Genomic DNA, 15385 nt, shown 5'->3' with positions numbered 1-15385 from the left:
TGTTCATCATCAAGAGTGGCTCAATAGCCCAGTAATGACTAAACTGATGGGATCGTAAAGGACATACCTGCAGCAGCTGAACGAGAATGTACAAGAGCGAAATATCTACTTCACCTCATCCTTACCAATCTACCTGTCAGAGATGCATCTGTTCATGGTAGTATTGGTGACGGAGACCACCACAGAGTCTTTGTGAAGATGATATCTCGTCTTCACCCTATTTCCACCGTTTCTTCACTGTTTGGTCAAAATTCTGGAACGTTCTCCTTAACAGCACTCTGGGTGTAACCACACCATACTACAGCAGTTCAAAAAGGTCATCACATTCTCAAGAGCAATTAGAAATGGTCAATAAATGCTAGCCTTTCCAGCAATGCTCACATCCCATGAATAAAGAAAAAGAGAAATAACCAATTCTCAATCTAGGCTAACATATCTGCATTCCCATCAGTCCTGATTTTCTATGTGGCACCCTGCCGAAAGCTTTTTCAAAATCCAACTACATTATATCCACTGATTTCCCTTTACCCAGTTTACTCACTACATCCATGAAAATTCAAACAGATTTGTCAAACATGATTCTTTCATAAACCATGTCAACATCACTTAATCATAACATGATTTTCTAAATATCCCAACCTAGTCATTGGCAATCTGCTCACCGCCACTGTGAAATGTGTGGTGAGTTGTGTAGAAAATCTGGCCCAATGTATTCAGAAAAAGAAGTCACAACTGCATTTTCACTAATATTCCAATACAAAATATATTCTCTCAGGAGGTTATTCATTAAGTTTGTTTATAGCTTGCTACATTTTGCATTTAGCAAAACGATACCCACTGGCCACTTACCAGCATTCCACCATCCTTTTAAAGTTTACTTATTAGTGTCAGAAGTAAGCTTACATTAACACTGCAATGAAGTTACTGTGAAAATGCCCTAGTCATCACACTCCGGTGCCAGTTTGGTACATGGAGGGAGAATTTTACATGGCCAATGCACCTAACCTGCACGTCTTTCAGACAGTGGGAGAAAATCGGAGCACCTGGAGGAAACTCACACAGACATGGAGAGAATGTGCAGACTCCGCACAGAAGTGACCCAATCCAGGAATCAAACCTGAATCCCTGGCAGCAGTGCGAACCATTGTGCCACTGGGACAGGACACACCCAGGGATGATAATGGAGGAATCTGATATTGTCAGATGAATAAGAGTCTCAAAGTACACCTGCATCAGATAGTTGCTTGACGAGTCTGTGGCACAGCTCTCCCAACCTGGGCTCCAAACCAGGAGTTACGGAGAAGATTTTTCAGGTAATGACTAGGATTGCGGGGGTGTTTTGCTAATGCTGTTGGACTTTAAACTGACTCAGCAGGGGTGTGTGAATCAAGAGGAACTTTTAGAGATGCATAAAAAACTGAAAGAGACCAAGAAAGCAGTAGTACAGAGAATATTAAGCAAACAGGTGAAATTGGGGTAAGGGAGAAGGATGTCTAAAATCAGGATTACTGTGCTTGCATGTGAGTGCACAAAGTATAGTAAGTAAGATCAGGGATTTACAGACACAGATTATGTAGTGGAAATATGGTGTTGTAGCAATGACCTGGCTCAAGGAAGAGCGGGGCTGCACGTTAAATACCCCTGGACACAAGGTGATCATAAAAAAATCGGAAGGGAAGGAAAGGAGGAAGGGTAGTGTCATTAGTTAAGAAGAACATTGCAGTTCTGGAGAGAGGGTTCAAGGGCAGAATGAAATTTAGCTAAAGCTAAGGAACAAAACAGGTGCAATGACATTGCTCTATGTAGTCTATAGACTGCCAACCAACGAGAAGGATGTAGAAGAACAAATCAGCAGGAAAATTACAGAGAGATGCAAACATTATAGAGTTGTTATAATTGGGGATTTTAACTACCAAAATGTAGTCTGGTACAGTGGTAGTGTAAAGAGTGGAAAAGGACAAAAGTTCCAAGGTTGCGTGCAGGAAAATTTTCTACAGCCAAGATGTGTCCAGTCCAACAAGAAAGAGTGCACTGTTGGACTTGGTTCTCAGGAATGAGGTGAACCCAGAAGATCAAATGTCAGTGGGAGAACATTTAGAAGATAATGATCATTGCACTGTAAGGTTTAGGATGATGATAGAAAAGGAAAATAGGCAATTATTACAATGCAGTGGTTAATCCCGTTTACCTCACTTCATAATATGGTAAGAGTGTTTGGGAAAATGTTAACTGTTCTACGTTAGTATTTAGACGTTCATTAATATAAAGATCTGACACTTGCTTTAAGTGAAAAATTAACAAGTTATTTTGTTTAACAAACCTCTAAGGCATTACCAGTCACCAATGGAGTCAAACAGGGCTGTGTGCTCGCACCCACACTGTTCAGCATGATGTTTACTGACATGCTGAATGATGCCTTCCAGGGCAGTGTTGTTTGAATCAGCCTCAAGTACAGAGTGGATGGGAAGCTCTTCAACCTGAGGACACTTCAAGCTATTACCAAAATGAAGGAGACTGTTCTGAGAGACTTCCTCTTTGACAATGACTGTGCCCTGTATACTGGCTCACAGTAAAAAGTCTGACAACACCAGGTTTTAGTCTAACCGATTTATGTGATAATAGACTCACAAGCTTTCGGGGTTAGTCCCTTCGTCAGGTGAATGGAGAGTTCTGGCCTCATGACTGGCTCACAGCCAGAGATGCAAGTCAAATGGACAAATTTTCCACAGCTTGTGACAACTTTGGCCTCACCATTAACATTAAAAAGATCAAAGTCATGCACCCAGCCAGCTCCTCATGCACCGTACACAGAGCCCATAATCACAATCAAAAGGCAGAAACTACAGGCAGTGGTCCAGTTCACTTATCTTGGCAGCACACTCTCCCAAGCAGTGACTATTGATACAAAAGTTAACTGCCGAATAGCAAAGGCAAGTTCTGCTTTCGGTAGACTGTGCTCCACTGTATGGGAACATCGAGAAATCAGCCCAGCAACAAAACAGCGCCATGGTATTCACTACCCTCCTGTATGCCTGTGAAATGTGGACTGTGTATCGAAGGCATACAAGACAGCTCAATTATTTCCATATGATTTGTCTTCGCAGAACATTACGCATCAGATGGCAAGACGAAGTACCAGACATTGAAGTTCTCTCTAGAGCAAATCTACCATCAGTCCACACACAGCTAATGAAAGCACAGACCCATGGGCAGGTCATGTCATCCGTATGCCGGACGAGTGCATACCTAAGCAGCTCCTTTTTGGGGAACTCTCTGCTGGAAGATGTTCGCATGGAGGGCAGAAGAAATGTTACAAAGACATACTCGAGGCTTCCCTTAAGTCGCTTGACACAGACATGACCACCTGGGAAACACCAGCACAAAACTGCCCTACCTGGTGCTGCCTCATCCACAAGGGCTGTCAAGCTTACAAAGCAAGGTACAATGCTGAAGCACAACTTAAGCACGAGTGCGCAAGTCCAGAACCACCAGCGCAACAACTACACTGCCTACACAAGTCTGCCCAATATGTGCCAGGACATTCCATGCCCAAACTGGCCTGATCAGTTATCTTCGGACACACCGTAGCCAGCCTCAAAATGACTAACAGTGTCAGGGTCCTCATCGACGACGATGGACGAACAACAATATAAAGATCTGACACCTGCTTTAAGTGAATAATTAACAAGTTATTTTGTTTAACCAACCAGAACTTTACCTAAACAAGTAACATGTTAATTAAAGGAGAATTCAACTAAAATGCAGTTCAAATAAATACAAGGATCATTCAGTACCAAAACTAATAACAGAATTTTAGTCACTCTCAAAAAAATATATATAACCAGGGCTGATGGCTTTTGGATGCTTTTGAGTTTTTCTGGTGATTTTTCTGTCTGTAAGGTCTTTCTGACTTGATATGCTGTTGTTAGATGGATGGAGAATTCTCTTCAGAAGTAATTCTTTTGCTGGCAGGATGGAGAACAACTCTACAAATGGCTCTCTGTTCTGGCTGGCTCTCAGTTGAATTCAACTGAAAATACTGAACAGAACTGGAGTCACTCAAGGCAGGCAGTTGAATTTTTAAATTGCTGATGACCTATGCATTTTCCTTTATATGATTGATCTGATGATGTCAACAATAACAAATTCAAATTTAATAGGGCCCTGATCGCCAGGGAGCAATAAAATACAACTGCCTGCAAAGCAGTTACTAAGACATCCCTGATGTTTTGGTCTCTGCAACAAATGTTGCCATCTATGTACTCTGTATATCTGCATTTTAAACATTCCAGCATTGAACACAAAAACAGCTTTTAAAGGGACCATGCACTGTTTTTCCCTCTAACAATTTTTACATTTCTTTTACATCTTAACAAACATTCTTTATATCTTTACAAACTCAACTTCAGAACACAATCCATAGCATAAACAATTAACTAGAGGAAGATCTGACTTCAGTGGAGCAAGAATGGAGCTGGGTTGGTTAAACTGGAATGAAAGGTTGAAGGAAAAACTTAATAAACAATGGACTACCTTCAAAAATGGTCCAGACGCAGTCAAGATATATTCTCTTAAAAAGATAAAGGTAGGGCAAACAAATCCCAAGCCTTCTGGGTGAAAAAGGAACTAGAAATTAAGATAAGGTAGAAAAGGTGTTCTTATAGATCCACAGAATCCCTACAGTGCAGGAGGAGGCTATTTGGCCCAGAGTATGCACCTATTCTCTGAAAGATCAGCTTATCAGTCCCACATCTTATCCCCATAACTTTGTGTATTTGCTATGGCTAATCCACAGAACTGCACGTTTTTGAACAACGGCCAAACCACCTAATCTGCACATGGACTATGGGAGGGAATCTGGAGGAAACACACACAGAACACGGAGAAAGTGCAAACTCCACATAGACTATCACACAAGGCCAGACTCAAACCTAGGTCCTTGGTGCTGTGAGGCAGCAGTGCTAACCATGTCAGGAAGAAAAAAGTTGAGAGCCAAGAGGGGAGGTGAAAAAAGCACATTAAAGCAAAGAGGGATTATGAGAAAGGACAGATAACCAGCATAAAGGCCACACCATAGTCTTCTATCAGCATATAAATATTCAAATGGTGGTAAAAGGAAGAGTAAGGCCAATTAATGACCAAAAAGGGAATTTACACAAGGAGGTTGGGGGCACAGCCAAGATATTAAATGAGTATTTTGCATCTGTCTTTATCAAGGAGACGGATTCTATCCAGGACATGCAAACATTATAGGAAACTCTGTTCTAAGAAAGTTCAAAAGTGAATAGACTATCAGCAAGTTGACAAGGTTCTTGGTCTAGATGAGATGCATCCAAGGATGTTGAAGGAAGTGAGAATGGAAATTTCAGGGGTGCCAGTCATAATCTTCCAACCAGCCCTTGACTCAGGGAAGCTGCCAGAGTACTGAGAATCGCAAATGTTATGTCCTTGCTCAAAAAGGTTGTAAGAATAGTCCCAGATATTACAAACCAGTCAGTTTAATAGTGGGCAAGCTTCTAGAAACAATTATTTGGGAAAGAATTTGTCGTCACATGGAAAAATGTGGGTTGATTGGGAAGAACTGGCATGAATTTCTAAAGGGGAAATTTTGTTTAACTAACGTTGGAGTTTTTTGAGGAACTAAACAGAAAGGATAAATGAGGGTAATGCCGTTAATGTGGTGTATGCAGACTTTCACAAGGCATTCAATACAGTGCCACAGTACAGACTACTGAGAAAAGTTACACCTCATGGAATAAAAAGGACAGTAACAACATGGACACAAAATTGGCTGACAAACAGAAAGCAGAGAGTAATGGTCAATGGATTTTTTTTAGGCTGGAGGAAGGTTTGTGTGGTTCTGGCTTTTCCTGACATATGTTAATGATCTACATCCTGGTATTCAGAGGACCACTTCAAAGTTTGCAAAAAACGTGAAAGTATTGTAAACTGTGAAGAGGACAGTGCAGAACTTCAAAAGGACATTGACAAGTTGGTGGATTGGACAGATGAAGTTCAATGCAGAGAACTGTAAAGTGATGGGTTTTAGTAGGAAGAACATGGACAAGCAATACAAAATAAGGGGTAAAATTCTTAATGAGTGCAGGAGCAGAGAGAATTGGGTGTATATGTGCATAGATATTTAAAGATGATGGCAGGACAGGTGATGAGAATGGTTAATAAAGCATATAGTATTGGGCTTTATTAATAGGGGCATAGAGTACAAGAGCAAGGAGGTTATGCTGAGTTTATATAATTAATTCATTTGTTGGACCTCAGCTGGAGTATTTGGGTGGAACACTATATGAAGAATGTGAACACATTGGAGAGAATGCAGAAGAGATTTGTAAGAATGGTTCCTAAGATGAGAAACTTCAGTTATGAAATAGATTGGAGAGGTTGGGACTGTCCTCCTTGGAGAGAAGTAGGCTAAGAGGAGGTTTAATAGAGACTTTCAAAATCATGAGGGGGCTGGACAAAATAGATAGGGAGAAACCATTCGCACTTGTAAAAGGATCATGAACGAAAGGGTATAGATTTAAAGTAATTTGCACAAGAAGCAGATGTGATGTGAGTAAAATTTGGGTTTGGAGTACTCTGCCTGGAAGTGTGGTGGAGGCAGATTCAATCAGGCATAAGATGATTATTTGAATAGAAATAATGTGCGGGCATACAGGGAAAAGCAGCCAAATCACACTAAATTATGATGTTGATTTGGAGAGCCAGTGCAAACATGATGGGCCAAATGGCCTCCTTCTGTGTTGTACCAATTCTGTGGAATTGTCCCAATCTCATTCTGAGCTAATGTCTCAGCCTTTGTTGATTTTTTTGTAGTGACTGTTTACAAATGAGTGGTTGCTTGGCCACTTCAGAGTGTGCCAAGAACCACTGGTAAGCCAGACTGGGTAGGGGTAGGATATTTCCTTTTACAAAGGACAATAAACCAATTAGGTTTTTACTTCAATACTGCCTTGTCATTATTTTTTTCTTGTGTTAACTCGTAACTTACTAGATTTATTGATATCAGTTTTACAATTTGCAATGAAGGTATTTGAATCTTTTAGCTGTTAGCCCAGTACCATGCTGACTACACCAGAATACTTTGATAAAGCTGTTTTTCTTCCTCCCTTTAAATGAGAAAACTTACTGCATAAACAGTGATTTCAATTTTAACTTTAGGTCTATTGCGATAGATTTTGATTATAAAATGCACCACATTATCTGAAGCTTCAAATGGATGATGTTACATCAACTTGTTTTCCAAAGAACCTGCCATGATGTTTTTCACATAAGCACATGGTGACTGAAAAATTTCCTAATTAGGCAGGAGATAATAACTGGACAAAATTCATTAGTAAATTACAAATTTTTAGGTAATAAATGTAGCATGAAGGCACACTTTTCCCAGCCAGCCTCCTCATCAGCAAACTCAGCATAAAAACGTCCTAATGGCTTCTCAAACTAAGTTGTGGTTGATGTAATTGTTTTTCTGGTTAATAACCTGAGAGTAAATTTCCAGTTCATACAATTTGTAACTTACGTGGATGGGGGTAGTATTTCTGGCAAGCTGAGCAAACAAACCAAATGTAAAACAGGCATTGTAAAATCTAGAACACTGCAGGGATCGAAGCGCACAAAAACAAGCTGAATTGGTAAATCATGTCAAGGAAAACAAGTGTTTGCAGCTATTACTATCACTAGTTTATACCGCAGGTTATTGTTTTCATACCACAATATTATAGCCTTTCCTGTTCATGTACTTGAGTGTGACCTTTTTAAGTACAGAACAAACATGCAATAGCACAACCTTTGTCCCATTTGAAATGATTAAAATTTGTTATGATGTACAAATTAAAATGAGCAAGAAATTTGATGCACTGTAACTTCTGTTTCAAAATTATAGTAGCAAACTTAACAATCATGTTTTAAGAGAGGCAGAATAAAATGTGTTTATATTGACTAAAAATATTGAATGAAAACATCATACCACTTCATTGTGAAAAACATTGAACTGCAGAGATTACATTGTAGCTTGTTCTGTGCCATGAGCTCGCGTCAACTGAATCATTTTAATGTGCTGGCTATTATCCTATTATCACTGATGTTACATGTTTTAATGTGTGTTACAGAATGCAGCACTGCATTAACCATTTGCTCTCATTAACTTATTCAATATAATCCAAGACAACCTGGTTTAAAGATGTAGTATTTGTCATTATGGATCAATGTACTGCTTGGTATAAATCAGATTGCATATGACTCTCAATTTTAGTCCTACCAAAAAGTTCAATGACATCTTACAAAAATAATGAACATGAAATGCTGGATTAAGACAGCAGATCCATCTAATAGACTATTTAATATCATAAAGATATGAACAAGCATTTGAACAAAATGAACAAACATTTAATAAAAAACAGAAAGGCAAAGATAAAAGTTGGCATTATATTTGGGTGCAAAACAATCATCAGTTCTTCAAAAGGTTCTGTGTCATAAATAATAACCCATTTCCCATTAATACCCATTAAGTATGGGTTGGATGCTTTCTCTCTTGAACTGCATCACAAACTGTTTAAAATAATAAATATACAACACTAGCTACAGAAATCTTAAACTTTACAAGATGCAACAGATAGAAACGTCAGATTATGAGAATTGCAATATTTTAAAAGATTACAGGATTAAGTCATTACAATGTGCCCTTCAGAGACGAAACATTGCAGGTCAACAATTGTGGATACCGTCAGACATGAACAATTCATTTTAACACATCAACTATTCACTTTGTTTTAAATTATTGAAGCCGGACAGTTTCAATCAATAGCGTAACTATTTAGCGCCATTTACATTTAATTTTTAGCTCAATAAATTGTAAAAAAAAGTAAACTCATTATGACAGAATTTAAATTTACACACGTTTGATTCAACTCACGCATGAATCTAACATGATTGTTTTCAGTGCAATAAAAATACAAAGTACACAATGAATGGCTGCAGCATGCTCAGGTACAGCGTGCACTAATCATGAACATTTAATATTTATTTCTGCGGTCACTGCAACAGAATTTTTTAAAATCAGTTTTCGACCCTTATGTTTCTTTTTATACAACATGCAAAGTATTGCTGCGAATCACTTCCATTCCGTTTCCTCACCACGTCTGTCAAATGATGACTTTAAAACTGTTAAAATTAACAATAAGTATTTTCATACTATAATTATGTCTCCAATAACAATGGAAACATCTGACCTTTTGTTTAAAAAAGCAATAAAATAATAGGTAGGATAGCTGACAACGCTTGAATCCAACATAACCCTTATTTCTCGGAATCACTATCTGCAACGTTTAATTTTAAAGTGCCAACCCAATAAGAACACGTGAATAAAAGCAAAATACCGCGGATGCTGGAAATCTGAAATATAAATAAAAATACTAAAATACTTGCGGTTACTGGACGTTGCTGCCAGTACTCCTAGCACTCTGTTTTGTTGGGGATCATAAAGCACAAATCGTTCTGACAAGTACTTACATGTTGTTTTAAAGTCCTTTCGTTCCAGTATACCATCATCTCGCTCTGGAATGCGCCACACTGCACCTGCTGCCAAAAGAATGACTGGCAAAGATCCCTCTTTTTTTTTCTCCCTCTTTTATTGGTGTTTGCAACAACGTAAATAGAGATGTAAATCATTCCCGCTTACTTCAATATGCAGCGAAGTTGCAACGAGTGAGTTACGAGACTCACCGATCCAGGCAAGTCTGTTGTTTACAGACTGACTCGCCAGCTGACAGGTCACTACAGGAATAGCAGGTTAAGCATCAAAGTGTGTATTTAGAAAGCAAACTACACACATCCAGTCGAGTCTTTACATTGACATATTAAGTACAAATTTTAACCCAAACGATTTACCTGCACAAATTAAATGACTTGAATTTAGTGAAAATTGCTCAACATCACATTCTGGCGTATGGAGTTTTAAATTGGCAAAATATTTTCCCTTACCATTTGTCAGCTCGTGTTTCACAGTACAACTTCCCTCTTTGGCGTCGTCTGCCATGCTGAGTATAAACCCGGTCTAAATTCAATGTAAGGACATGATTTTGTCAAACAAACAAAAGAAATGAAAACAAGCCCGCACTGAGTGACCGGCGGCCGCCGTCGGTTCCCTTCCCGAAAGCTACTGTGGGTCACCTCAGCCTGCCTGCTGAATCCTGGGAGTTGTAGTTCTCTCCCCATGATTTCTGCATCTTGTTGTCCGGGAAATCGCGAGCCCCGAACTCCGACTCCCAGCAGGCCAAGCTCGGGTGACGCATGCTCAGATGTGGTAACGCAAACCCTGCCCCTCTTGTTGGATGGAGTTCTGTCGTTTTCCCAACAGGGAGAGTCCAATACATCCCGCGGGGGGCAATAGGGAGAATCCAACACATCGCGGGGGCGGGGAGTAGTTGAATAGGAATTTAAAAACCCTTATTGTGAGCTCATCGATCCACTTAAATTGAACATGAGGTATCGGAATAATATATTTTTAAATTTTCACAAATCGATGCTTTGATCACATAAATCAGAATGCCAACATCTGAAACGGATAAACCGTCGCCGCGCGAGCGGTTCCCGTAAAGGGAGTGTGAGCGCGCGCGAGCGGGAATCGCTGTAACCGCTGCGATCAAAAGAACCGCAGCCCCTAGAAACTTGGCATGAGTTTAAAACCACACAAAAACCGCCAGCTCCCCCGCTGAGTGGATGTGGGGCTCCCCCGCTGAGTGGATGTGGAGCCCCCCTCCCCCTTTTGATTGTCTGTGGTTGTTTTTGATTCGCCGCATGATATGCCGTTGACTATGATCCATCTGATTTAACAACACTCGACTCCAAATGCGCTCATCAATGTAAAACCCTGCGTTCTGGATAGGTACATGAATAGGTAGGGAGTAAAGGGATATGGACTACTTAGAGGCAAGACAATATCATGATACGGAGTTGCCGGCGTTGGACTGGGGTACGCACAGTACGTAATCTCACAACATATTAGATTCGAGGGGCACCTGGCACAGACTTGTTGGGCCGAAGGGCCTGTTCCTGTGATCTACTGTTCTTTGTTTAAAACAAGACATGATCTTATACTCATTGAAGATTTTCCTTTAAAAAAAACTTTATTTAGAGGAGGACTTCACAATAAAATGCCGTTATAGCCTTACAATAATATTCTCCATTTGAGAAAATATAACTATATTAGGACAGGTGTGAATGGAACTGCGAGGGAGCAGAACTATTGAAATTGTAGAGAATGATAAAGGACAAAGTTATCAATAGTGTGGAAGACACCACTGAGACAGGTAAGGGAGAGGCAGCAAACAAAGTTAATGTGTCTCAGTTCAAAACATTGTTTACCTATATATCAGACACTGTGCATTTCAAAAGCAGTTCATTATCTGTGGATACTTTTTTTGATCTGATAATAAGCATTCATGCAAACTGGTTCAGAATTCTGGTTCAGCATTCTGGTTCAGAATTTATTGGAATCACAGAATCTTCAAAACTGAATGGGAAAAGAGGTGGACAGGACATTTAACTGAGTGGGAGGCAAATGCCAGTTATTTGATTGAATCAAAGTTGGCTATTAGGTTGCGTGCTGAGTCAGGATGGATTTTTTTTCTGGCAACATGCATCATCGCAGATCCAATGGTCCTTCCACTTTATTGATACTCCTTTGCTTGATTTCTGCTGCTGTCATACCATTTATCTCAAATCTGATATCCACTTGCTAGATGAGAGGCAACAATGGAGATAACTTGAAATGAAGTTTGTGGTGCTTCATAATTTCAATAAAATGGACAGCATGGGTTTCCTCCGGGTGCTCTGGTTTCCTCCCGCAGTCCAAAGATGTGTGGGTTAGGTCGAGTGACCATGCTAAAAAATTGCCCCTTAGTGTCCTAGATGTGCAGGTTAGAAGGATTAGCAGATAAATATGTAGGGATATGGGGGGAGGGCCTGGGTACGATTGTGGTTGGTGCAGACTCAATGGGGCCAGTGGCATCTTTCTGCACTGTAGGGTTTCTATAATTCTATGATTAACAGACATTAACACATCCAAGTAGTTTCCTTTTGCAACTACAAATTCTTCACCTTCTTCTATTCCTCCAATATAATGCTATCCTTGTATTTCTGTCAGGAGAGGAGGCCAACTGTTCAGCCACTTGCTCTGACTGCTCAGTTGTTTGTGGTCGACATCCTGCATGCTTTCAATATCCTGCTAAACATTTATGATTCACACCTGTTCAGGTGCTGACTTGGTCATTGGAACAGGAGTCAGCATGTGAGGCTGTGACTAAGATGGATGTGCAAATGGAGAGAAGTCGAAGTGCCTTGAGCAATGTTCTGTCTTTGTGCCCTTTCTCCATCTTCCCTCTCATTGCCTAACTGCAGCTCCCTGCTAGCCAGGAGCTGGAGACTGTTTTGCTGCAATTCAATGCGAAGTTGAATGCCGTCCAGTTTTTCATTCATCCTAAGTAACAGCCTGAAGGTGGAATTTAATTCTGCTCTTGGGAGTGGACTGAGAGAAAAGAGAGCTGTAGCATGAGGCGGTTGGGCATGAGGTAAAGTGTTTGTCACCATTCAACTTCTTGTAATTCGCTCATGGGTGGGAAGGTCAAGGATAGCCTTCCCAAGCAGAGGCCAGTTGAGGCCTTTATTGGCCTCATTCCACTGCTGCTGGTATCTTACATGGTCAACCAGTAAAGCTGGAGGCCTTCTTTAAGGCTTGCGGTGGTCTTCCCAATTGGTGTGCTGTATCTTATGGAGGGCCCACCACCCCTTGGAAATCTCCCTGCCCTTCCCTCAACATTTACCTCCTTCACCTAGCTGGGACTTGCCTCACTGACCCTGACAAGTTCAGCACACCATCTTGGTGCCTCCTTTTGCTAGTTGCAGTCCTTTTGGTGCCCACCACTCCTGGTGACGCAGCTGAATTGGTAGAGCTCTGGCCCTCTGATTGGCTGGCAGTTCTTGGAGGAGGGATCATTACCCGTATAGGGGTAGAAGCCCCAAAATCAGATAGTCAATTGCCTGAAATACATGGAAAGAGGTGATCTTACAGTTGCGCACCACCGGCCAATGGCGGAGTGAGCTGGTAAGACCATACCAGAGCTGAGAAATCACACCCGATTTCCAAATGGCACCAGATATCTGGTGAAGTCAGCCATGCGCCCATTTCTGGCATAAGGCTTGAAGTAAATTATTTAATTTATTTAAAACATATTTTGCATTGATTTAATGAACTGGGATGCTATTGTCTGGGCTCACTTGCCTCTATGGCCTCATGGGGAGAGGTTCTCACCGGCGAAAATCACAGCTGGCCTCGAGTAGAATCGGAGACCTTTGAGGCTCTTGGGGAGGTTGGGGGCAAGAGAGGGCACCCTCTTGGCAGTGCTGGCCTGGCAGTGCTAGCCTGGCACCTTGGCACTGGGCAGTACCATTGAGTGGGGCCTTAGAAGGCAGGCGCTACTGGGGGCCAGTTGGTGCTGGTGGTAGTGGGTGGCCACTGCGCATTCTGCAGTTGTGATCAGTATGGGGCAGGGCCCTGCTGCCACTCTGTATTGGAATTGGTGGGTGCAAGGAGGGGGATGATTGGAGCTGGCCATGAGGGGATGTCAGGCAATCGATTGCGGTGAAGGATGGAGTCGGGCAGGTGATCGTGGGGAGATCGGATAGGTGATTGTGTGGGGGTTGGGGTGAGGGGTGGGGGAGGAGGCGGGATCGATCCAGGCAAGTCAGGGGAGAGTCATTATAGTTGGGAGTGTGGGAGTGGTGACTATTTTTGTGAGGTGGGTGTTTTGTGGAAGCCATGAAAGGTGGCTGAGAACAATAGAGACTTATTGACAGGTCTCTGCTTCTAGAGATCCAGGCATGCGCAATAGCACTCTCTGCTGCTCCAAGTCAATGTTCAGGCGACTTAAGCACTGCCCCTTCCCCCTACAGGCAAGGAACCAGTTTTGCTGATTTTTCATGCACTGAGTGCATAAAATAGCAGCTTTGAACTCGCCCAAAAAACAGATCTGAAACTCCCATTTTCCTGCAACCCTGGACTTTGATTTGATTTATTATTGTCACGTGTATTATACAGTAAAAGTATTGTTTCTTTTGTGCTATATGGACAAAGCATACCGAGAACGAAAGAGAGTGCAGAATGTAGTGTTACAGTCATAGCTAAGATGTAGAGAAAGATCAACTTAACGCATTCAAAAGTCTGATGGCTGCAGGGAAGAAACTGGAGGTGGAAGAGAGTATGTCTAGGGTGTGTGGTGGCCTTAATTATGCTGGCTGCTTTTCCGAGGCAGCGGGGAGTGTAGACAGTGTCAATGGGTGGAAGGCTGGTTTGAGTGATGGACTGGGCTTTGTTCACAACCCTTTGTAGTTTCTTGCTGTCTTAGACAGAGCAAGAGCCAAACTATGCTGTGATATAACCAGAAAGAATGCTTCTTATGGTGTATCTATAAAAGTTGGTGAGAATCGTAATGGACATGCGGGCACCGGTGTTGAGGATGATTGTGGAAGAGGTGTTGTTGCCTATCCTTACTGATTGTGGTCTGTGGGTTAGGAAATTCAGGATCCATTCTTAGAGGGAGGAGCTGAGCCCCAGACCACAGAGTTTGGAGATGTGTTTCATAGAAATAATGGTATTGAAGGCTGAGCTATAGTCAATAAATAGGAGTCTGACATAGGTGTCTTTGTTATCTAGGTGTTCCAGGGTCAAATGCAGGGCCAGGGAGATGGTGTCTGCTATGGAGCTGTTGCGGCAGTAGGATCCAAAGGTAGTGGATCCAGGCAATCTAGGAGACCGGAATTGATTTGTGCCTTGACTAAGCAGTCGAAGGACTTAGAATTATTTTGGTAAGAACGATCCTATGGAATTGTGTTATACTTTTGGAAACAGCCACAGCTGTGTTGCATTTGGTTTTTCAGCCTGCTGTCAGAGCTACCACCTCAGCCATCAAAGTCATGCACAAGTGTGAAGGTCAACATGAACTTGGTTGCCTGCTGCATATGATGTTCCATTCAGGTGGCCATTCTTTCCATGGAAGTAGACATCAGCGCAAATACCCGCGACATCATGGCAATCATGTTCGAGACAAATTCCTCTAATCTCTCTCCAAAGGCATGTAGTGCATCTGAAAATATTGATAGGGCCTCACATATCTGCTACTGCTGCTCCAGCAAAGTCCTTTCAGTTGATGAACTCAGGCTCAGCATCTATGTCCAGCAGAGCAGAGGTTGTAGTGTCCTGTGCCCTCTGCAGGGACTCTCCACTGTTGTTCCTGTCTCCAACACCTGCTCCTGCCACCTATGATAAGTATCTCACCACATGACAGTGCAGTTACCTGCCTTGGGCTGCATA

General features: G+C 41.7%; 1 protein-coding gene across 1 annotated transcript in view; it reads right to left on the bottom strand.

Moving 5' to 3' along the window:
* The window catches only part of LOC145350932 (ribosomal protein S6 kinase alpha-5-like), a 95722-nt gene extending 85564 nt beyond the window's left edge, over nucleotides 1-10158 (bottom strand). The window contains exon 1 of the mRNA XM_080200426.1: nucleotides 10000-10158. Within this exon, the coding sequence (XP_080056552.1) occupies nucleotides 10000-10054 (55 nt within the window). The 5' untranslated portion in view covers nucleotides 10055-10158. The remainder of the gene's footprint in view (nucleotides 1-9999) is intronic.
* Between the last annotated feature and the right edge of the window lie 5227 nt (nucleotides 10159-15385).

This window comes from Carcharhinus amblyrhynchos, chromosome 12 (genome assembly GCF_965287045.1).
Source record: "Carcharhinus amblyrhynchos chromosome 12, sCarAmb.v2.hapA, whole genome shotgun sequence".
In the NCBI taxonomy this organism is placed as follows: Eukaryota; Metazoa; Chordata; class Chondrichthyes; order Carcharhiniformes; family Carcharhinidae; genus Carcharhinus; species Carcharhinus amblyrhynchos.
Note: the sequence above shows the minus strand (reverse complement) of the source record. Positions and strands in the feature narration are given on the sequence as shown.